Source organism: Rhinatrema bivittatum, chromosome 3 (assembly GCF_901001135.1).
Source record: "Rhinatrema bivittatum chromosome 3, aRhiBiv1.1, whole genome shotgun sequence".
Lineage (NCBI taxonomy): Eukaryota > Metazoa > Chordata > Amphibia > Gymnophiona > Rhinatrematidae > Rhinatrema > Rhinatrema bivittatum.
In genome coordinates, this window is record NC_042617.1 from 200,176,520 (window position 1) to 200,199,807 (window position 23,288).

The window sequence follows — 23,288 nt, forward strand, 5'->3', positions numbered from 1 at the left end:
GGGCACACTGACAGGACAGCGCATAAGCTTCTGCGCTGTCTTCGCCGTTTGGCCTCTCCTGCCGGATGTCAGTGTCCCCCCTCCTCCCGGAGCCAAGTCTTTGCTTTTCGCTTCCCTGCTCCGAGAGGAGGGGGGACACTGACAGCGGTGATGAATGCTAAGCAAAAAAAAACCGGAAAAAGTCGCTTCGCCGTTTGCTTCTGCGCTGTCTTCGCCGTTGCTTCTGCACTGTCAGTGTCCCCCCTCCTCCCGGAGCAAGGCTGCTTTTCGCGCCCTGCTCCGAGAGGCAGGGGGGGACACTGACAGCGGCGAAGCAAAAAAAAAACCGAAAAGTCGCTTTGCCGTTGCCAGTCTCCGTGGCAGCCCCCAGTCCGGACATCGGAGGGGAGCTGCAACGTTTTTTCGCTTTTTTTTTGGCCTTCGGTAGCAGGGGAAAGGACTGGGGCTGCCACGGAGACCGGACACCCATGATCGCGGCCGGGGCAGGTGAGCGGGGGCTGGGGAAAGCTTGCCATCTACCCTTACCCCTGCCTCTACGCAGGGGTCAGGGTAGGCGGTAAGTTTTGCAGGTTAAACGCGCGACAAAACGGCAAGGAAAACTAGCGATAGTCGGGGGCGCGGGTTACGGGATGCTAGGGAATAGCTAATTGGCTCGTTGCATGCAATATCGAGCTAATTCGCTCATTTGCATGCAATATACATGCCGCGGGCGGAAGGGGGTTGCCCGGGGAATTTAGGACGCGGTAGGAGTAGGAGTAGGTAAAGGGAATTCGGGATCGCAGGAAGGGCTAACGCGGCCGGAACGTGAGTAAAGCGGCTTAGGAGCAGGGTAACGCGGCCGCACTTTACAGGATAGGCCTGTAAATTAGCCAGTTAAATTTAGACCTGCTTCAGAGCAGATCTGAAGTTATCCGCCCTTCAAAAGATATCCAGATAAGTAGTGCTGTCAAAAGAAAAAAAAGCACCTTGCCCACAAAGTTTAAAAGAGGCCCTGTCAGGCTGCGTACCATCTACCTCCATCCCCTTTTTTACATTTTATAAAAATATGTTGGTCTGCTGTTTTCCACCCTCCCCATTCCCTGGTTCTCTCATTAATATAAAGTATGGCTGCTGCTGCTGGGCCCTCCCCCACCTTCTCAATCTAAATATTCTCAGTGCTGCATCCCCAAATACTGAAAATCTGTCAGGAGCGGGCTCTGAATGTAACTGCTCCCTGTGATCTTCAGGGCAGCCCTCTGCCATAGACTATACTGGCAGTGTGACCCTCGGTTTATGCTTCTCGTGCTAGTAAGGTCCGGACCTCTCCCACTGGAAGTGCAAACTGGGTAGCTTAGGCTTCCTGAGCTGTCTATGGCAGAAGCTGGGGGGGATGCTGAGCATATTTACAACTGGCAGGGAAGGGCTTAGTGGCAGCATCACTTTATATTAGTGAGAACCAGGGAAAGGTCGCGGGGGATGGGGGCAGTTGGTCCCAGCATATTGGGGTAGGGGATATACAGCCAGACAGGGCCTATTTTAAACTTTCTGTACAAGGTTGCAAATTGGGCCACATGAAGATATCCGGATAAGTAACAAGTTATTTAGCCATGCAAGACCAGATAACAAAAAAAACCCAAACAACAAAATAACTATCTTCGAACATAGCCAGTTAGGCTTCTTAGTTATCTGGCTACACATATCCGGATAAGTTTAGTCCAGTATATTTAGTGGAATAAACATACCCTTGAATATACAGGACAAGTTATTTGGCTGACTTTAGCTAGATAACTTGTCCGTTAAACAGCCTACTGAATATTGGCTTCAAAGTGGTCATCTTTACCTAACTGGCTCCTCTGCATGGTTGACAAGGCACTTGAATGGACTAGGCACATCAGTGTTTGGGGGCACTCAAGGAGTAAGGTTTTGAGCAAGTTAGAAATGTTATTGGGAAATTCAGCACTTTTTCTCTGCCAGAGTTGTCTAAAGCGGTTTCTTTAAATGAGTGATCCTTGTTTAAATGAATAAACTAAGGCCCTTCAGAAGAGTTTTAAAGAAGTGGGATCTTGTAGCGCCAATCAAAACCAAGTTTCCTGTGATTCCATGGCAAAGGCTGCCAAAGATGGCGCCTGAGGCAGGATTTCCTGTCTTCCCCACTGCGTTCCCGAATCATAGGAAACCAGCAACCTGGTAGCCGGCCACAAGAGGATGCAGAGTGGGGGGGGGGGGGGGGTGTTCATGAAGCCACTACTCTTTCCACCTGCCCCACTCCATCCTGCTGAGCTGTGGCCCACTGATGGCTGCTAGCAGAACTTGTGCCTGTAGGGTTGACTTGGGAGTCTGGCCCAGTTTGCATAAAGCATTGCAGGGGGAGGTAGAACGAGGGTGTATGGAAAGAGCTGGGCGTGGGGAGGTAAGGGGGAAGGATGAATACAAATTTTGCATACAAATGACTCTGTATGCATGCTAGTCTAAAGTTTTGCATCTCAAATTCATGGGTGCTGGCCATGGGAATTTCCCTTTAACCCTGATTCTGCTATAAATCCTATGTTTATGATTTGTCTCTTTAGAGTCAAAATTTCTTTAAAGAGCGGCTTATGTATGACAAGCCAGAGATCAATATTTTCCCAGATCTGGCAGGAAGTATTTAGAACAGGCAGATGTTGGGTTCTGTATGGAATAATTTTGTATAGTTTGAAGGAACTATTTTTGTATCCTGCAGTTTCTTCTCTCTGCTAGATATTTTTTCCAAGATTGATCAAGCCAGGACTTTCTGGATAATGAGTTAGTCTGGGGAGACGTAGAGGAGGCAAATGAAAATTTGTGTTGGGCTACCTGAATTTTTTTTCCCCATCTTCCTTTGTCTATATCAACAAGTAGTGGTATTAAAATATTTTAATGCTTGACATTTGATCTGAATCTGTTTGACTTTTCATTTGTCAAAAACCGAGTGGGAACTTTATTCAACTTTGCTCCTCTTGTCGTGAGGAGATATTTAAAATTGAACTAAAAAAAAAACTATAATCAAATGCAAGTCATTGATATTTAGTCATTTTATACAACTGCAGAAAGCCCTATTTGTAACATAATAAATGACTGCAGAAACGACCCAAGTGGTCCATCCAGTCTGCCCAGCAAGCTTTATTCTTTTAATCTATTTTTATTCCCTTAATGTAGTAACTGTTGTGCAGTGCAGGTTGCCCCCATGCCTTCTGTCAAGGGTACTATGGGAAGTAATTTCACTTCCTGAGTAGCCTTGCCAAATTTGTTAATTTTTAACATGTTGGATCCCTGTTAAAGCCTCTATACTAAATTGTAATCTTCAGTTATCCATTTTCAGATTTTGGCTTCCTTACTCTCTGTTACACCTTATTGCTGTTGACAGATTTGTAGAATTAAGATGAGTACTTTACTTTACATTTTGGGCCACACTTGCTTCTAGAAAAACTCATCCCCAGAAGTTACTCCAGCTTTTTGTGTAGTTTGGCTTAAGTGGACTCCATCTTCCTTTTCAGTGCTTCATAATTACATCTGTCAATTTGGGCTTATTTTTAAGAGGCGGAATAATTTTGAGAAACTTTAAAATGCTTTAATTGATTTAAAAGGGATATCTTAGACTGTCTTCTAACTGCCGACTGGGTTATGGTTTCTGGTAATGCTGACTTGCAACAAATTTGTGTATGAATACATATGCAACAAGCCCATTGTTAAAATTCAGTATTATAACATTTTTAAAAAATAGTACTTTAACATAATTTATTTGGCAGCAGCGATGGTTTATTGCTAAATTGTTGAAACATTTATTTTACTGCACTCTCAATGTGCACATTTTGCAGCAAGCTACTCGGATAATTCCTCTGCCTGTTTGTCCATGCTTCAGACGCATGACAACTGGTCCAGTCTCCAGGTGCCCACCCACAGCAGCATGCTACCCATGAGCCACAACTCTGGCACACCTACCAACTCCAGGTATGTATAAGTGAAAAGCATGCACATCCTTAACATTTTTAAGACTAGGGAGTAAAATGTGTCTTGCATATTCTATAGATTCACTGGTCAGATGGCAACAAATCCTTCTCAAGCACAGGTGCTCTTGCAGCATAAATGGCCTGCTTTCAGTTCACTGCCTCAGATTTGTTCTGTCTCCCAACAGAAAAGCACTCTTTGATACAAGGTGCTGGGTTTAGGTTTTGCCTTAACATGTAGCAAATAGTTTGGTTAGCCCATCAGTTCTCTTCAGCTTACGCATATAGCTACATTTTTCAGAGGTCTATAATTAGGTTTTCTGTTCAGGGAACACTAAATTTCAGGGCTGAAGTCAATGGCCGAATTTTCATAGACCTGGCTGAGTCTAGAGACTAGTAATTTTTGGTACCTGCCTGACTGCAGAAGGAGTGGGGAGCAGAAGGGCCATTGGTAGTTGACAGCAGGCTGTTCTGAAAATGTGTAGTAATAATAGGGGGTGTACAATAAAACATACATCAGCCTTTCCCCATGTTGGTTCAAATTAGTTTGTCACAATATATTACGGCTAGTGTTTCAAGCCAATGTCAGAATAGATGTGACTCTAGTTTGTGGATGTCTAGAGCTTGGGCCCAGAATTGGGATAATCTTGCAACATGGCAGTTGCCGACTGCTGTCAGCTCAGGAAGGGGGTGCATTAGTGTCGACAGTTTTGTAACCCCAAAGCTTGTGGCTGTACTGGAAGAATACAGACCCAACTAGCATTAAAGCAGGGCATTGAGAAAGTAGAAAAAGCTATGAGCTTTACTAGTATGTTGCCATTAGTTTAATAATTTTTCTTAGACTGACTGCAAATAGAAAAATACAAATATGATAGCAGAAAGACTATATGGCCTTCTAATCTTCCCTTTCATAACTTCTCAGCTCTACAGTCCATACCTATCCCTCAGATACTCCTGTACTTTTCCCATGCTTTATTGACTTTAGATACTGTCCTCCACCTCCATTGGGAAGCTGTTCTATATATCCATCAGCCTCTAAACAAATTTCCTTAGATTACTCCTAGAAACATGATGGCAGAATGATCGTATGGCCCATCTACTCTGTCCATCTGCCCAATCCAATTTAGTTTTATAATTCCCATCACTCCCTTAGATTCCATGTTTCTTAAATTCAGATATTGTTTGTCTCAAATACCTCCACTGGGTCTCACCAGTGACTTCTACAAGGGCAATATCTCCCTTTTTTCTCTGTTAACCATTCTTATCCCTGTGCACTCAAGCACATTTCTGGCTTTTGCTGTTGTCTTATCCACCTGTTTGGCCACCTTGAGATAATCAGATAGGATCAGCTCCAGATTCTGCTCTTGATTCATACATAGGATGTCATCCTCCTATACCATAATGCTCCCTTTTTGTTTTTGTAGCCCAAATGTATGACTGTTAAACTTTAAAACTTAGCTGCCAGATTAGACCATTCCTCAAGTTTTAATTGCTTTTTTTGCTGTATTCCTCGTGTTTTGAATAACTTCCTGGCTGTCTACCTGTTGCATATTTTCATTCCTGATAGTCCTCTCAGCACTATCACTTATGTTAAAAGAAATGATCAAAGGACTGATCCCTGCAACACACCACTAGTGGTAAATAGTTAACTCAAGTTTGTAACTATCACTTTAAGGCCTACACCAAGGGTGTTCACTTTATCACTTTATAAGTTGTCTATGCAGAACCATGCCAAAGCCTTAATGGAATAAAGTATGCTACATCCAATACTCTCCTGATCCAATTCTCTGGTCACTCAGTGAAACAAATTGATCATATTTGTCAGACAAACCCTACCGCTGGTAAAACCATGCTGCCTCAAATCTTGTAATCAGTTGTATTCCAGAAACTGCAGCTATTTCATTAATTTGCTCACTACAAAGATCAGATTAAAACAGCTATAGTACCCAACCTTCTCACTCTTTTAGAAAGAACCACATCTACCTGTCTCAGTCTTTGAACTACTCCCAACTCTAAAAAGCATTGAAAAGGTCATCCAGCAGAGCTGTCATAATTTCTCAGAGATCAAACAGGATGGTCAAATGGAGCCTGATGTGTAAAACGTATGACAAAGTTTGTAGAAACTTTGACTAGGCACACTGAGCATGCCCAGCATGCCCTTTACCATGCGTTCACGTGAGGTCCCTCGTCAGTCTTTTTTTTTTTTTTCGCAGAGCTGTTAGCAAAAAAACAAAAATGTTTTCCATGAGGCAAAAAGCATCGCGGTTGGATTGAGCTCTAAAACATTTGGCTATCTCTCTTCGAAAGTCTGTCACCGGGTCCCTCTGTGCCTCCCCAGAGTGTTCCCAGTCAGGGTTTTTGGCATGTGGGTAAGTTTCCTATCATGGTCAGTTCCCCTCATGGTGGTGGTGCCTCGGGGCCTGGCTTCCATTGCTGCCTGCCACCATCATGCGATATTTTTCCCATTTGTTTCACCCCAAAATGACTACATCTGGCTTCCATAGATGCAACCAGTGCCCGATGATCATGTCTATCACTGATCCTCATGAGGTTTGCATCCTCTGCCTGGGTGCATTGAATGACATCTGGGGTTGCCTCTTGTGCACCTAGATGACCCCGAAGGGATGTCTGCTTAGACTTAAGATGGACAACCTCTTCAGATCGAAGAAGTTCAAGGCATTGGAGGATCTTGGAGCTGCACCCATGGCCACCACACAATCGATATCGGCGGGTCCGTTGAGGTGGCCGGTGGATAGGGGTGCCGGAAACAGACCATTTATCTCCTCCAGGCCGAGGATGTCAGGTTAGTTGTCCTCTATATCAGTACCAGGGAAAGACTGGGTTGAGTATCGTAGGAAGACCAAGAAGCATAAACACCATTCACAGTTGATGCACAGGCTTTTGCCGCAATGCTCCCAAAGCAACCCCATTGTGAGGAGCACCAAACCTCCATCGATGTCCACAAAGGTTTCCACCAGTCCTGGTGCCAGTCTCTGATCCACCATTCTCCCTCACAGGTCCAAGGAAGATCTGGCCACCCCATTCCTCCTAGTCAGGGTTGGCATTGGCAACATTTGATGAGGAGCTGGAGCATCAGGTCTAGCTAGCAGTGGAGCGGGCACTGCAGGGCTTTGGTCTGGAACCAGAGCCAGTGCCACCTGTGCTCATACTGCTGCTGGAGAAACTCCATGTGCTTGTCTGTGCCTTACCAACCCAGCTGCCATCAGTTCCCGAGATGGCACCAGTGCCCGGCAGGACAGAGGCCTCTCCATACTGATACGGTGGCTGTTGCCAGCTCCTCCGAGGAAGCTCCACTGAGGCCAGCGGAGACACCTAGGCTGGTAGTCTCCAGTTCCATCAGTGCCTGCATCTCTGGATGTTGTCCGAGCACCTAGGGCCCCATCCCCTGTGGTATTCAGTGAAGATGAGGGTTCCTAGGCCCTTGGAGGCATGATCAGATGGAATCCTCAAGGATTCTGAAAGTTCCCACCTGAAGATTTGACCTTTGCAGGGTTTATCAAGGTGATGGCTGAGGCTATCCCATTCCAGCTTTTGACTGAAGAAGACACCAGGCACAGTGTTTGAGGTTCTTCAGTTTGTGGAGCTTCCTAAGGAGATCGGTACACAAGATCCTTAGAGTTGCTGCTGAGGATTTGGGAACACCCCCTCACGGTGCCTCCCATGTATAAGAAGGTGGACAGGGTTTACCGAATCCAAAAGGCTGCCAGATTTGATAAGCATTAGCTGCCCCACCAATCAGTGGTGGTCGAATCTGCCATTGAGGGCCAAGCACTCTCAGACCCACTCTCCTGCTGTCCTGGATAAGGACCACAGAGCGTTAGATGTTCTTGGGAGGAAGGTGTTCAAGGCGCCATGCTTATTGCTCACATCGCTGCCTACCAGCTCTACATGAGACAATTCTTCAGACTCCTCGAGTGGTTCCTGGACCAACAGTAGCGAATCGGATTTTCCACCTCTGGGGGAGCCCAGATGTAGATCTGTTCACGTTCCTCTACAACCATAAGGTGCCTTGATTCTGCTCCCTGTCCAAGTCAGATGGCAAATCAGCCTCAGACACCCTTGCCCATCATTGGGGCAGGGGTCTTCTATATGCATATCCTCCAATTCTCACTGGGGCAAAGACTCTCTTGAAGCTTCACAAGGATAGAGGGACTATACTCTTTATAGAACTCCAAAGGTTTGAATTAATGACTGTTTCATTGCCCCTCATTGGCTGAGAAAGGTCTGTTTTTCCGCTCCATTCAGAAACCGATCAGTCTGAGAACTTCCCCAGATCTCATCATGCAAGATCAGGGCCGGCTGTGGCATCCCAACCTCCAGGCCCTGTTAACAACCTGGATGTTGAGAGGTTAATCCTGCAACCTCTTGATCTTTCTGAGGATGTTTCTTGGGCCCTGGTGGCTTCCAGAAAGCCTTCCACTAGAAAGTCCTACGGACTGAAGTAGAGGTTTTCCATGTGCTGTGAGCAGAAGGCCCTAGATCCATTCTCCTGCTCCACACAAAAACTGCTTGAATACCTTCTAAACCTTTTGGAGGCTGGCTTAAAAACTAACTCCATTAGAGTTCATCTTAGTGCAATTGGCGCATATCACCACGGTGTAGCTGGTATACCCAGCTCTGTACAGCCTATAGTTGTAAATTTCATGCAGGGCCTGCTTCAGCTGAAGCCTCCCTTAAAGCCTCCCACTGTCTTGGGACCTTTAGCGTGGTATTGGCTCAGCTGATGAAAGCTTTTGAGTCGCTGCATACCTGTGACCTGAAGTGTACCTGACCTGGAAGCTCCAGGTTATCATGACAGGGTGGTCTTGTGTAGGCACCCTAAGTTCCTGCCTAAGGTGGTGACTGATTTCCATCTTAACCAGTCAATCGTCCTGCTAATTTTCTTTCTCAGGCCCCATTACCATGGTGAATGAGCACTGCACAGTTTGGATTGCAAGCGAACCTTACCCTTCTACCTGGAGCGGACAGAAGCCCATAGACAGTCCACCCAACGTATTTCTTTTGATAGGAATAGGTTGGGTGTTGCCATTTCCAAACAGACTATATCCAATTGGCCAGCAGATTGCATTTCCTTCTGTTATGCCCAGGCGGGACTACATCTTGGAGGTCATGTCAAGGCTCATTCTGTCAGAGCCTTGGCAGCATTGGCCCACTTGCAAGCAGTTCCCATGGAAGAGATCTGCAAGGCTGTGATGTGAAGTTCTTGCCCCACATTCACATCCCACTACTGTCTAGATAGGGAAGGCTGACATGATAGTAAGTTCGGCCAGTCTGTCCTCCGGAATCTGTTTGAGGTATAGAACCCAACTCTCCCAACCTAGGGCTCGTTGTTTGGGTTCAGGTTGTCTCTCCCCTCTGGTATCAATAATACCAGTGTTGTGCCCATTGGCATCTGGTTAGGTGTCTGTCGGTCCTCTTTTCTGTTGGGGAGCAACCTGTAGCTAGGGATTCACCCATGTGTGAGGACTACTATCCATCCTGCTTGTCCTCTGAGAAGGCAGAGGGAATGTTGACTGCAGAAACTTCATGTGCTATTGGTAAGATTTTTGGATTTACTGAAGAAGTGCATAAGTCTTGAATTTCTTAAGAGGGTTAAACTGGCTATGTTGTGTGAAGGTTTTTAAGGTTAGTATTTGACTGCAAGTGTTAGCATTAATCCAAAGTCTGTTTTCCCATAACACAATTATGTGAGCTAGTAAAGGTTAGTATTTGCACATATTTGTTGAATTTGCAAAGGTCACGTGATCTGCAAGATTTAAAATATAGGTTTCTGGGCACCTAATGAATAGTTTGATTCTTACCCTTCCTAGTCACTTTTTGTTTACCTCTATTAGGAGGAAAATCTTCAAGATAACCCTGATTTTAGTGATCGATTAATTTTAGTCCTTTTGCTCATTCACAAATAACATAAGTAGTCGCTTAGTAACCACATTTTAAAAACCTTAAATTTAAGACTATTGAAGCCTAAGACTTAATTTAAAAAAACCCTTAAATTGACATATCCACTCCTTAGCTATTAACTTTAGCAGCTCAACAAAATTAAAATAGTCCCATCTCACTGCTGGACTGTCTCTATCAGTTTTCCCAGAGTGCCATGTGTAATTAACTGAGAAGTATGTGTGTACCCAGTACAGAGCTCCTGGTGCTCATAGTGAGTCCAATTTCTGGAGGCCAGAGTGGCTGTCCTGGAGTTGCTGAGGCAGGTATATAGAGTGGACCTAGCGGAATGGTCCCAACCAGTCTAGCACCTCTTGTGTTGCTTTGGAGGAGCCAGATCACCTGTCTTTGCTTTGGTGTGGCAGGAAATGCCCTTATAGCTAGGACTCTGTCCAAGCGATGCTTTATCTTCATGCATGGTGTCTCTAGGGGCATGTGTCCAGGAGGCAAGGGTTTGGACAGCCAATGTAGTTGGTGATTCAATCATTAGGAATGTAGGTAACTGAGTGGCTGAGTGTGAGAATCATTTGGTAACTTATCAGCAAGGTGCAAAGGTAGCAAACATCACATGTCACCTAGATTAAGACTTAAGAGTACTGGGAGCTAGCTGTCACGGTGTATAAAGATCCAGGAGGTCAACTTAATTAAGTTGACTTAGAAAATAGCCACTGCTATTACTAGCAACGGTAACATGGAATAGACTTACCGGTAGTTTTTGGGTACTTGCCAGGTTCTTATGGCCTGGATTGGCCACTGTTGGAAACAGGATGCTGGGCTTGATGGACCCTTGGTCTGACCCAGTATGGCATTTTCTTATGTTCTTCTTCTTATGGAGGTTCTGGAGGCTAAATTTAGAAGTGAGATTAAACTCTCAATTTTCAAAAATGGGACTCCTGTATGAAAGTAATGACAGGTTTCCAGAATCTCATCTCCATAATTTAATGACTTTAAGGGAGTATTTACATTGAGAGGTGATGTCAATCATGCCTCTTTCTAGTTACAGCATGAGCCTTGGCGAATGGTAATGGACAGTATGCCGGACATTGTGCAAATTGTATACAGCACCTCCTAGCTTCTCCCCTCTTGAACTCCTCTTCTTCCAACCTCTGTCTTCTGCCCAGGCTGAGTGCAACTGTATTCACAGGGAACTAGATGTGACTCGCTTTGAGTGTGGAGCTCTGGCAGCCACATGCCGTGGCCAAGGTAACTGAGCCAGCTGCTATCACCACCACCTACTTCTCTCTTCACCTGGACTTTGGATATAGAGGGATCTGGTTCACTGGTAGTTCATGTATGCCTTTGCCCCCCAATGGCTGTATAAATACTCTCCATGTATGCATTTCTTGCTTAGTGGAAATCTGTTCCACACATGTGTGTGCGCCTTGGTCTTATATTGTCAGAGATCTGACAATATAATGGGTGTGTGTGTATCCTATTCTGAAATAGGATAGGATATTAGTACACAAAATTAATACCATAATTGGCACTAGTCATGGTCCAAAAAGTGCAGGCTCTTTAAAAAATAAATTTAATTAAAAAATTAAATTTAACATTGCCATCAGGAATTTTAATATTAGCTTAAGCCTTCCATGCTGGAACTTACAGTATTAAAAGTCCTTAAGTCATCTTTGAACAAAGACATAACACTCGGGCCTTTTTTTTTTTTTTTTCAAGCGGTTCTTGCTGGCATCTTTTTCCTCCGCCTGCTTGATTTGCCCTGTGGTCCCTCAATCATGCATCCTGCAAGCGAGTACCAGTGCCTATTTTTCAGAAAGATAGCACTGATAACATTATAGGAAGGATGATTTGTTTGTGTTTGATATTTTCTACAAGAAGGGTTCGTGAGCATTTTGCCCCATGAGGCTAAAATAGTGCTGCAGTTGCTTTGTGTTTAGTTCACATGATATACGGAGGCAACGTTTGGAACAAAAATGTCTTCCTCTCTCCCTGAACTAGTAAAGACTAAATTTCATGAGGGCCATGGCCGTATCTCGGGCAGAGGGCTTTTGCTACACCATTTGAGATGCGTAAGGCTATCTGGCCATCTGTGTTCACTTGCCAGGCATTACTGTTTGGATAAAGTCTTGTTGAATGCCCTCAGGGAAGTAGTGGTCTCATGGGTGGTAGCAAGCTAGTGAGTCCTTCCAAATGGCGTTCTAAAATGCTTTGGTAAAGCCACATAGAAATATGGACTGTATAGCCTGTCTGCCAAGTTTCTCTCTATTCTGCTCATCTCCAAACTGCTCAGCTTTACAGACCCTGCCGCTCTTAGATATCTTCAGCTTGTCCCATGCATTCTTAAAGTCAGATACTGTCCTTCTCTATCTCCCCTTTCCCTCCCACTCTCCACACCTTCCTCTCACCCTTCTTCCCTCCTTTCCCTCACCTCACTAAGAGGACAACTTCTGTCTGGTAATGAGGATCCCATCGGCATTGCAGCCTTCTCGGCACCATTGGCAGGACAAATGTCCTCTGCTGGCAGGGCTTAGTGATCCCTCCAGAAGTTGCAGCTGTCCTCTCTGTGCCTTTGCCCATGCCTCCAAACAGGACTTCCTGTGCCGGTGGGGGTTGGGATTCCCACCAGCATTGAAGTGTTTAGCATCATTGCAAGTGAGCAAAAAAAAAAAAAAAATAATTCTGTGGACTGATTTGGTCAAGGGCAAAAATTTGGCAGGCAAGAAATATTTGCTCTGCAGGCCAAATGTGGCTCATGGGCCATAATTTGTTGCTGGTTCAGATCTTTGTCACTCAGTGGTTTATAAGGAAGATCATGGACAATTTTAGTTATCCTCTGTACTGTCTCCATCCTGTTGATCTGGGATATTTTGGGTTGAATCTAGATTTCTTGTTTATCTAGTTTAGGTTCATTTTATAGTGTTTAGCCTGAATTTCAGATTCTTTCCAAGCTGAGAAGTTAGAGTAATGCTGGGCTGTCAGCTATGAGAGCTCCTGTATGGCCAGAGAACAATCCATTGTTTAGCCTGCTCATGAGAAACTCCAACTGGTAGGAAAACTTCTCCTGTCATGCAATGAAACTGTCATTAATTCAACCTTTTGGGGTTCGATGAAGAGCACAGGCGAGACATCTGTACCAAAAATATAGATCAGTTTAAATAAAAATCAAAAGGAATGGAGTAGCTTAGTGGTTAGAGTAGTGGACTATGAACTAGGGCAATCAGGATTCAAATCCCCTGCTGCTCCTTGTGACCCTGGGCAAGTCACTTTACTCTCCGTTGTGTCAGGTACAAATTTAGATTACAAGCCCTGAATGTAATCTGCTTTGAAGTGCCAAAAGGTAGAATATAAAATTAAAAAAATACATTTTGGAATAAACAAAATTCAGTAGTGTGGGTTAGGTTAATCACCTTGTTTGAGCATAGAATTTGCAGGTTCATTCTCTCCCAGAGAGTCCATGCTTTCTGCAGTTGCATTAAGCATGAAAACAAGATTGACATAGTTTGTCGCCTGATACTTTAAGAGGATGTTTAAAAGTATTGGTTAACCTTTCTCTCCTCTAACAATGTCATGTGTGCTGAAACTTCACTGCAATATGGTGATAGACATCTTTAAGTGACTGTATTTACAAACTATTATGTAAACTTGTTGGTGCTAAATCTATATTGGAATGTTTACTGAAGGTCCATATTCATCTGAGGAATAAAACATGCAAGAGAGCACAATGTAATGTATCTGTACATGGGCTCTTCTCATACTGTAAGTACTTTTAGTGCCTAGTTGGCATTTGACAAGCCACTGTGAAATACGTTGCAGAAGTTTAATATTGCTGAACTATGCTGCCTTGTACTAAACTTTTTTCGGGTATTCAGAAAATTTTACAGTAATTAAGTGCAATCTGGTAGTCTTGGACAAATCATACGCAGTATATATTCCTATAGTCTGCTTCTATTTGCAAAGATTAGACTGGAAAGCACCAGGCACACATTTTCAAATCTGGTCCCAGTCATTGTGATAGTTTGATAATAGCAAATGATCTATAGGGGTGTAACACAAATGATGTAATCTAGTGAATATTACCTTCCATAGGTTAAATGTCTAATTTTTGTTTTTATGACAACCTTATGGTTTACGTCTTATTCTAAATTTGAGTGTATCATTAATGTTGCTGTTGTAGATATGATTTTCTCTTAATACTTTATTGTATTACTATTTTGTACTTTAAAGGCTTAATCTACTGTAAACTACTTTCATTAATGCAAAAAAGGCAGTATATTAAGAATGAAATAAACTAAACTAATGCTATGACAAAGTACAGCTGTCAGTCGGGTTTGCTAACAGTATTTTGTTTTTCTTCTGTTGCAGCCAGTATCCCAGCTTGTGGTCTGTAAGTAACAGCACCATCACCCCAGTGTCTCAAGCAGGAGCGATGTCAAATGGACTAGGCACTCAGTTCCTGCGCGGTTCTGCAGCACACTATCCATCCCTTCCCCACTCTCTACCCACACCTTCCTCAGGATCGCCACTTTATGACAGTGGAACCCCTGACATTTCTGACAGTCAGTACGACGCCTCGGTGCACACCCGCCTGTTATCTACATGGACTCCAGTCACGCCACCTTCCATGTAATCCTCAACACTTTAAGGCAAACTGATTTCCTGCGCCAGTATCTTTCTATTGACTGCCTTTTTGAAGTATGAAAACAGTATCTTGGAAAGGATGTACCCCAGAAAATGAACATTTTAGTGTTGGTGGAGCAGACTGTTTTTCTCAAAAGAAAAGATGTTGGCAGTTGAGGAATACTTGGCCACCCCATTGTGCTGTCAGGTCTGCTCAATCTGACTTTCTCCCTTCCTCTTCCTGCCACTAAGGTCTTTGTATTTTTGTATTCTGCCACTGTATTGACTGCATTAGCGGCATAAACAGTTTGTGAAATAGTAATATCTCCATAAGCAAACCTTACTGTCAAAAGATGGGTATCAGCTGAAGTCACAAGAACAAATTACACAAGCAGTGTAGACAAATGATACACAAGTTGCAATCTTGTCTGCTGATGCATAAAAGCTGCCTTGGCAGAGGCTATTTGTTGAAAGTCTGTGATTAAAAGCAGGTGACAATCTTGGTAACACTGTGAAAATTGGATAAAACCAAGAAAATTGGTAAAATGGTTCTAAATGTAATAGAATTACATTGCTCCGGTTCTTGCATTGCCTTGATAAGAGTTAGCTTGTGTTCGATCCACTTGGACTCAAACAATGCAAACTATAGGATTGCCTATGCTAATTGTAAACATAAAGCTGCAACTTTTTGTAGGGTTTTATACCCCTTCTCTCCCCCACCCTTAAAATGTTTTGCTGTCAACTTCATTTCCTTCAGCTAAAGTCCATTAGAACTATTTTCTACCTATTAAGGCATGAAGTTTTGTGTATATTGCTTCCTAAGTGTTACTATATCAGTTGTTCAAGCAGTACATTTGGATGCAATCCAGTTGCCAAAGAACATGACCGTGAGTACACAGGTTACTTGGAGCATTTCCATGAAGTCTCTTCTCTTATGGATAGTATTTTTACTCTTGTTAGTTTGTATATAATTAGTTAAAATGTGCCAGGACAATCATTCATGGAGAGCACCTCTGTATTGCTAAACTATCAGTCGTGGGGAATGAAATCTACATGCTCTTAAATGTACATTTCCCTGCCTCATACTTAATGCTTTTGTAATGCTCCTTTTTTGACATGAGTAGAAAATAGAATTCCAAATGGAAAAACACTGTGCTAAATTAAGCTATAAGAGCAGTGAAAGTGTTAGAAAATAATTTCACCACATCCTCAGACCTTACCTCCAGATCACTGCTTCAAATTCAACTTATTCTGGTAAAGATGTAAGAAGGTAATCTACATAAAAGAAATTGTTGATCCTTAATTCAGTTCCAGGGCCCATAGGCAAACTTTTGCATAATACCCCTCTGATTCTTAATCTGAATTCTGCTGCATACCTTCTCAGATTTGTGACAAGCACCCAAGAGGGAGATAGTGCTCATGGTATAGCATTGTCCATTTTTCAGTAAGCTTTTAGATTTGCTGTACTGAAACTACTGCCTCTGGCATAGTGTTAGTATGCTAACTGATAGTGATATAGAGGAAACACTGACTATTTATTAATACATTTGACAGCAGTATTATACTAAATAAATAAGGTTGTCCTATAAATACCAATCTGTCTTCTGTTAATAAAAGAATCATGTAAAAGGACATTGATAGGGTTGGTAAAATGATAAGCTGTTTGCAATCATGAAATGAGATCCCAAAAGTGAAAACACTCCTGTATGCAAGATTCACTTAGTACTTCACTAACACAAAACACATCTAAAGATGGGGAATGTGATCATATAGCAAGCACAGATTGCATATTTTGGTATAATCATTGGTCACTGCTTCAGAATTCAATAATTTTTTTTAAAGCAAATGAAAACTTAGTGAGACTGATCTTAAACCTATCTTGTGTGCTAACACTAGCTCTGGGTTTAGAGTACTACTGCATCAGAGACACAAAAAAAGTTAGTGTCAGCTTTGAATACTTTTTTAGAATATTTGGTTGTTAAAATGCACCGAAGGAAATATTCAAGCCCTGAATACACACTGTCTACTATTAACAAATCATGCACTCAAGAGTGTCAGTTCTTTCTCTGCAAAAGCTTCTGCTTGAGAAGGCAGGCAAAACCTACTGGGTTTTAAATGCTGCAATTGGCATGAGAGATCCTGCATTGATGATGCAACACAAGTCTTGTGAGAATCCAAACTGCAGAAATTGCCCAAAAAGATTGAATTCCAGTAAACTGGGATCAAAAGACCAAAAAATCAACCACAAATAGTTTACTGGTTATTACAAACACTCAATGAAAGAAATATGGTTTAGGCTTTTTTTCATTGAGTGTTTGTAATAAATAACCAGTATACTATTTGTGGTTGAGAATCTAAACTGACCATCAGTTATAGATGCAGTGAGATTTTCTTAGCCATGTAAATTGCTTATATGCAATAAGTGCCTAGTCTCTTTTGCTGTGGAAGGTGTGATGTGTACTCCTTGGCATATACTGGAAAGGCCTGATAGCATTCTGTTACTGAACTAATGACTCAATTAAAATCATACAGCCTGTAACAGAAGGAACATGGTGTATTGTGTCCCTGTAACCTGATCTATGTGGGATGTTCCAGCTGCCCTGATTGGGTTAGAATGAGCACCAAAGCTGTGTTAACACTAAGATACAGGCACCAATAGTCCCACACTGCTTCTCACAATTGCACTGGACTATATTGGAAACAATTAAGCTACCTATGTGGGAAGGTGATACTAGAATAAGAACAGTATTGGATTTTCTCATGGGACACTGTTTCCCCATTGGGCTTAAATGAAAAGATTGCTTGGCACGCTTTGATTGCTTATAACATTTATTTGGCATTGTGTTCACAAATTTTTAATTTCTTTTTCAATGATTTTCCACTGTTATTACATGCATATTGAATATAGTTTTTTAAATGCCTATAAGCAGTTGATGTGACTTTGTAAATCTTGCTGCATCTACAGCTGATGGTCAGTTTGGATTCTCATGAGACTGTCATGTGTTGCATCAGAGGAGCTGATTGGATAAGGGATTTTTTATGCCTTTCGCAGCATTTAAAACCCAGTAAGTTTTGCTGGCATTCCCTAGAGGAAGTCATTACAGAGAGAATTGTCACTCTGGCATGCAAGAATTAATACCAAACCGTAAGTGGTCAGGGCTTGAATATTTCCTTCTGTGCACTGTGTAGTATTAGCATTCCTCTATATAGCAGAAAGTACTTAGAATACTTTTCGACTGTTTCAGTGGTCATTAAAGCTGACGCTAATGGTTTCTTTTGTGTCCCTGATGAAGATCTACTTAAAACACCGAGCCAATGTTGGCTCATGAGAGACCTTTCTTAGGACAATTTTAAGATAAGTCTCACAAAGTTTTTGTTTTTGTGGGGGGTTTTTAAGCAAATATTCTTGAAAAGTTCTGAAGAGGTAACCAATGACTGTACCCGACTGTACACTAAAACAAGAGATACAGGCCATATGTGCAAACTGCTTGCTAGATGGTCACATTCACCACCTTTAGGTGTTCTTTTGTGTCAGCAAAGTACTAAGTGAACCTTGCATACATGAATACAATCATGCTACACCAGAACTAGAAGTCGAGAACAAACTCACCCTCAGCTACATCAAAATTCTAAACTCTTTGCAGTGTCATGCAAAAGTGACAATTCTTAAATGTAAGGAACAAAGCCTAAAATTTTGGTGTCCTTTAATATCAACATCTGTACCAGGTCTACCTCCTGTCCTGGTCAGTTCTTGGGCACAGAAGGCCATGGATTATGCAAGGGCCCATGACCACTTGCAATTTCCGCACAGGGGGTGGGGGGAGGAGTCTTTTCAAGCCCATAAGGTTGTATTCTCCAGGACTCTTCTGTACACCAGTCTAGTCGTAAAAGTTCACTTTTCATTCAAAAGCTGTTCAAATTAAGTTTTCGTGGACTGGTGAACTTTGTTTGCCTGCTCCCAGTTTACAGTACACATCTCCAAAGAGGTCAGCTCTTAGGGAAGGTACCTTCCTGGGGCCCATCCAACACCTTTTGGCTCTGTAGTTATTCAGTTCTCCACTCTCGTCTTAGTGGAGTCTCTGGCTGCTGGATTTAGTCAGTACTCCTGGAGATTTTCCTGGAGCAGGTTGCTTTTTCTCTGGAACCTCTCAAGACAATCCTCTTTGCGGCACCATGGCTCTGAAGATCTACCTTCTTTCTGGGGGTCCACTGCAGTTTCTTCATACAACACTTCTCTTCTGGAGACCCAAGCTTTTATCCCTCCCGGGCTCTGGAACTTTTCTCTCCTTTCAGGCATCACATTGCCCAAACTATCAGGCCCCAGTGGAGGGACATAATTGCCAAGTGTTCTAGGCGGAGACAGACCTCCCTCACTTCTGTGCTAAGCCTGATTCTTAATTCTCCCTATGTCAGAGGGGTGCAAGAGTTTTAATACATCTCCCTCTCAATGGAGAGTGGTACACCACACTAACGCCCCTACACTACCTCTTGCAGCGACAATTGCCATTACACTAAAGGCCAAACACTTGTGTAAGGGGACTCTAAAATCTGACACTTACTAGCAGAGTTTTATGTAAAGAACTCCCATTAGACCAATTCGGGTGTCCTTTGAAGTGCATTTATCTATTGAAGATGTCAGTTATGGTATTCAAAGCAATTCAGACTGTTTTTTTTGTATGTATTAAGTTAATTACTAAAATTTTTGTATAAAAAAACAAATCCTTGGCTTTTCATTTATTGATGTAATTAAGGTGCTTCAGCTTGCAAAAGAGTTGAGAAGGAGATATGGTAGAAGTTTATAAAATCATGAGTGGGTGGAACAGGTAAATAAGGATGGTTATTTACCTTAATACTAAAGCATGGGACTCGACCAGAAGATTTAAAGCAAATAGTGCAGGGATGGCCAAAGCAAGAGCCACAAAGCGATCTGGTTTTCAGGTTGTCCACAATCAATAGGCATATTTGCATGGCCTCCCTCCATTATATGCAAATATCCACGATGAATATGCATGAGATCTTGAAAGCAGACCTGTTTGGCTCTTGTGGACCAGAGTTGGCCACTCCTGAAATAGAAAGTACTTTACTTTTTCACTCTGTTCACTATCAGGCTAGAGGATGTGGTCAAGGCAACTAGTCCATAAACCATTATTAGTCAAGTAGACTAAAAGCTATTGCTAGACCTGGGAGTGAGAAACAGGAAATGAATCTACTTATGGTATTGGCCGGGTGCTCGTGACACAGACTGACTACTGTGGATGACAGAATGCTGGGCTCAGTAGATCTTCCAAAAATGAATTGGAAATAAACCAAATAGAATTGAAATTGTTTTGAGTTCTATGAAAAATACCTTACTTTACTTGCTAGAATAAAGTTTAGGATATTCATATAGGAGCAAAACACACCATATCATTATTAATGTATTGTCATCCCTTCTCCCCTGTGTTCCAACACAGCTGATGCTTTGTAGGCTAATTCTCCTCTGCAGAACTCTTCTATGTAGTGTCACCACTTCAGAACTCAGTCATTGCTCAAGCGGGTGCTTTTAATCCTGCAGAGAGCTCAACAACTGGAAGTAAATACCTCGCTTCCCTGCCACCTGTCCATCCCTGACAGGCCCTTCTGAAATTCAGCCTGGCATTTTCTATAGCAGCCAAGCAGTAGTTCATAAAGCGAGCCACCAAGTGATTAGTCCATGGCTCCTGCTTCTGATTTAAACACTGAATCCAAGTGCCTGTGGGCTTGGTTCGAGGGAAAGCAAACCCTTACTGCCACCACCCACCATAGCTTGTAGAGGGACGCTTAAATACTGTGCCTTGCCCAACTACAACTACATCCACCCACCAGCAGTTTCCTCTTCAGACTCTAACCTGTTTGGCAATCCAGGGTTTCCACAAGTCCTCTCCCACCTCCATCGATATAGGCCCTGGTTCTGGACTATCCTCCATGTCTCCCTTGGCCTTTAGTACTCCTTCTTCCTGTTCCTGTCCAGCCCCCTCACCAGGCCACTTCCCCGGCTCCGCCCAGTCCACCTGGGTGTCCCCACCCTCTTGCTGAGGTGCAGGTCTGGGAGTCAGATGTGGCTCCCAACAGTCCTAAAGGTGGTTCCTTAACTCTTCCCCAGGTATACACTCTCTGCCCTCCTCGAGCGGCCTGCTACTACTGCTGTCACCAGAAAAGCTTTTTCTCCTTTCCTGGTAGCACACAACTCTTGCCAAGTTTTAACGGTTGCTGAAACTACGTTGCTAGTCTTAGGAGACTGAGAACCATGCAAGAGTTCCAGGACGATGGGCTTCCCAACTGGCTCCAGCTTTTCAGGACAAGTTGACTAATCCTGGTTTTACTACTCTGCAGGCAGGGTCTTGCTTTCCATAGCCAATGGAATAGAGAAAGCAGAATAAGTTCCAGCATGCAAGGGGGTAAAAACTGGCCTTTTTCATGTTAAGTCTACTCCAAATGTTTTTGTTTCTTTAAATTTCCAAAATTTGAGTTGGCCTAGCTTCATCTCTCTTCATTATGGCACACAACAACTAAAACTTCAAAAAATGTGGGCTGTTCTTCTACAAGATGTGCTTATCAGTCCAACATGCAAAGGGCTTGTTGTGTAAACACTTTACATGATGTACCTAACTGACCTGTCTGTGCCCAAATGTTGCCCAGCATCAGCAAATGCAGAAGGTAGAAGCTAAAAAAATTAAACTTCTCAAGCCAACGGCACACAAAAGAGCAGGTGCTTTCCTAAATCAGCATGAAGTGAGGCTGCCTTTAAATGTCCTGATGCAGCAAAGTCTCTATTCAGGCATTATTCCCCCTCTTCTAAAAAGGGAGAGAAAGTATCTCTGCTTACCATAAATGGTGATTTCCATAGGTAACAGGTTCAATCGTCATAAGCATGTGGGTGATATCATCCAGTGCCACTGCCTTTCCTAGTCAGCAGAGCTTTTGCTCTAGTGGGCAGAGGTGGGAATTTTCACTTCAGTGTTGCTTTGTGAGCCCATTTCCCCCCAGTATATTTTAGAGCTAAATCTAACTAAGTAGTAGATTCTCCAAAGATGTGGGCAGGTGTTCAGTATGGCTAATTTATCCTGCTGTCTCAGAAAATACCGTTTTATGGTAAACTTTCTTTTTCCATTGATAAGCAGGTTTGAATTAGCCATGACAGGTGCGAAGTCCCAAGCTGAGGTTTGCAGGGGACCATTTACGGAATAATAATACACCAGGAGAAGAGAACACATAACCCCTATCCTGATGGACCTTCATTGGCTGCCCATACACTTCAGAATAATCTACAAGGCCATTCTCACCATTTTCAAAAACATCCATCAATTAGCTCCAATCGATCTCCATATCCCCCTCCGATTACACCACTCTACAAGACCGACAAGAGATGCTTACAAAGGTTCACTTCAAGTACCTCCAGCCAAAACTACCAGACACATCACGCTTAGAGATCGGGCATTCTCCACAGCCGGTCCAACTTTATGGAACTCCATTCCCCCGGATCTTAGAATGGAACCCAGCATCTCAACATTCAAGAAAAAACTCAAGACGTGGCTGTTCACGCAGGCATTTCCTAACTCCAACATTATTTAATCTCCCATCAATCAACACGCTTCGCTAGTAATAACGTTAATAAATGTTATTTATTCAATGCTATCTATACTTATATATAATTATCTGATCTTCATTTTCCTTCTCACTCCAAGTTATTGATTTCCTTGTTATATGTAACTGCTTTTTCTGCACTATTGTTCAAATTGTAAAGTTTTTTTTTTATTATTATTACACCCCTGTTTCTTGTGAACCAGCATGATGGGACTATCGTCCTGAATGTTGGTATATAAAAAAACTTAAAAAACTTAAATAAATAAGCAACCTGGGCCCTAAGGAGAGTAGTCTTCTAGTGAACAGGCTATGCAAAACTGCTTGTCTGACTTTGCTAGCTGTTTTTTTGAGATAGTGTCCAGGCCGTAATGGGAATGTAAAGATATGTACTGATGACTACATTGCAGCTTTGCAGATGCCACCCAATTTGCAGATGAGCCACTGATGCAACCATGGCTCTAACTTCCCTTGTAGTAAGCCAAGACCTGTTTATAGGCCAAGGTATGAAGGGCTTCGGGAAGAATGGAGGTAGCACAATGGCTTGAGTAATATGGAATAATGGCACAGCCTTTTGGCATAAACTTGAGGTGGGTGCAAAGGACCACTGTATTGTGAAAACAAAAATTGCATATAAGGCAGAGAATGAACTAAAGCCTGAAGTTAAGGTTACAACTCCCAGCACTATTACTTTCTGTGTTAGAAATTTGAATGAAGCTGTTGCCAGTGGTTCAAAGGGCGGCTTTATCAGTTGTGCCAGGATTGCATTTAGATCTCATAGAACGTGAAGTTTTACAACAGCTGCCTTGATATGTTCACAAGCCTTTCATAAATTTTGACGCTAATGGATGAGTGGAGATCTTCAAACAGGGTAAGCCTATGGCCAGATTCAGAAGATGAGAGCAGATAATTTAATAACTGTTTTGGATCACCATGTGAATGGAGCCAAATTGTGTTGACAACATATGGAAAATCTTTTCCATTTGAAACCATAAGCTATCTTAGTTAAGTTTGCTGGTGGACACTATCTTCTATGCTTTAGGTAAGGATAAGTTGTGTTTTTTCCTTTTAGCACTAACTCCAACATCCAGGCTGTCAAGTTGAGAAAGGGAAGATTTGGATGAAATAGACGTCCCTCTTGAGTTAACAAGCATGGGTCTGATCGAAGAGGTATCTGAAGATGACTGGAGAGCTGTACTAGATAAGCAAATCAGA

The 23,288-nt window shown here is 42.8% G+C and overlaps 1 protein-coding gene across 1 annotated transcript in view; it reads left to right on the forward strand.

Moving 5' to 3' along the window:
• TBXT (T-box transcription factor T) overlaps positions 1-14,855 on the forward strand; it is an 81,498-nt gene extending 66,643 nt beyond the window's left edge. Inside the window, exons 6-7 of the mRNA XM_029596797.1 lie at positions 3,813-3,945; positions 14,220-14,855. Of these exons, the coding sequence (XP_029452657.1) occupies positions 3,813-3,945; positions 14,220-14,484 (398 nt within the window). The 3' untranslated portion in view covers positions 14,485-14,855. The remainder of the gene's footprint in view (positions 1-3,812; positions 3,946-14,219) is intronic.
• The last annotated feature ends 8,433 nt before the right edge of the window (positions 14,856-23,288 follow it).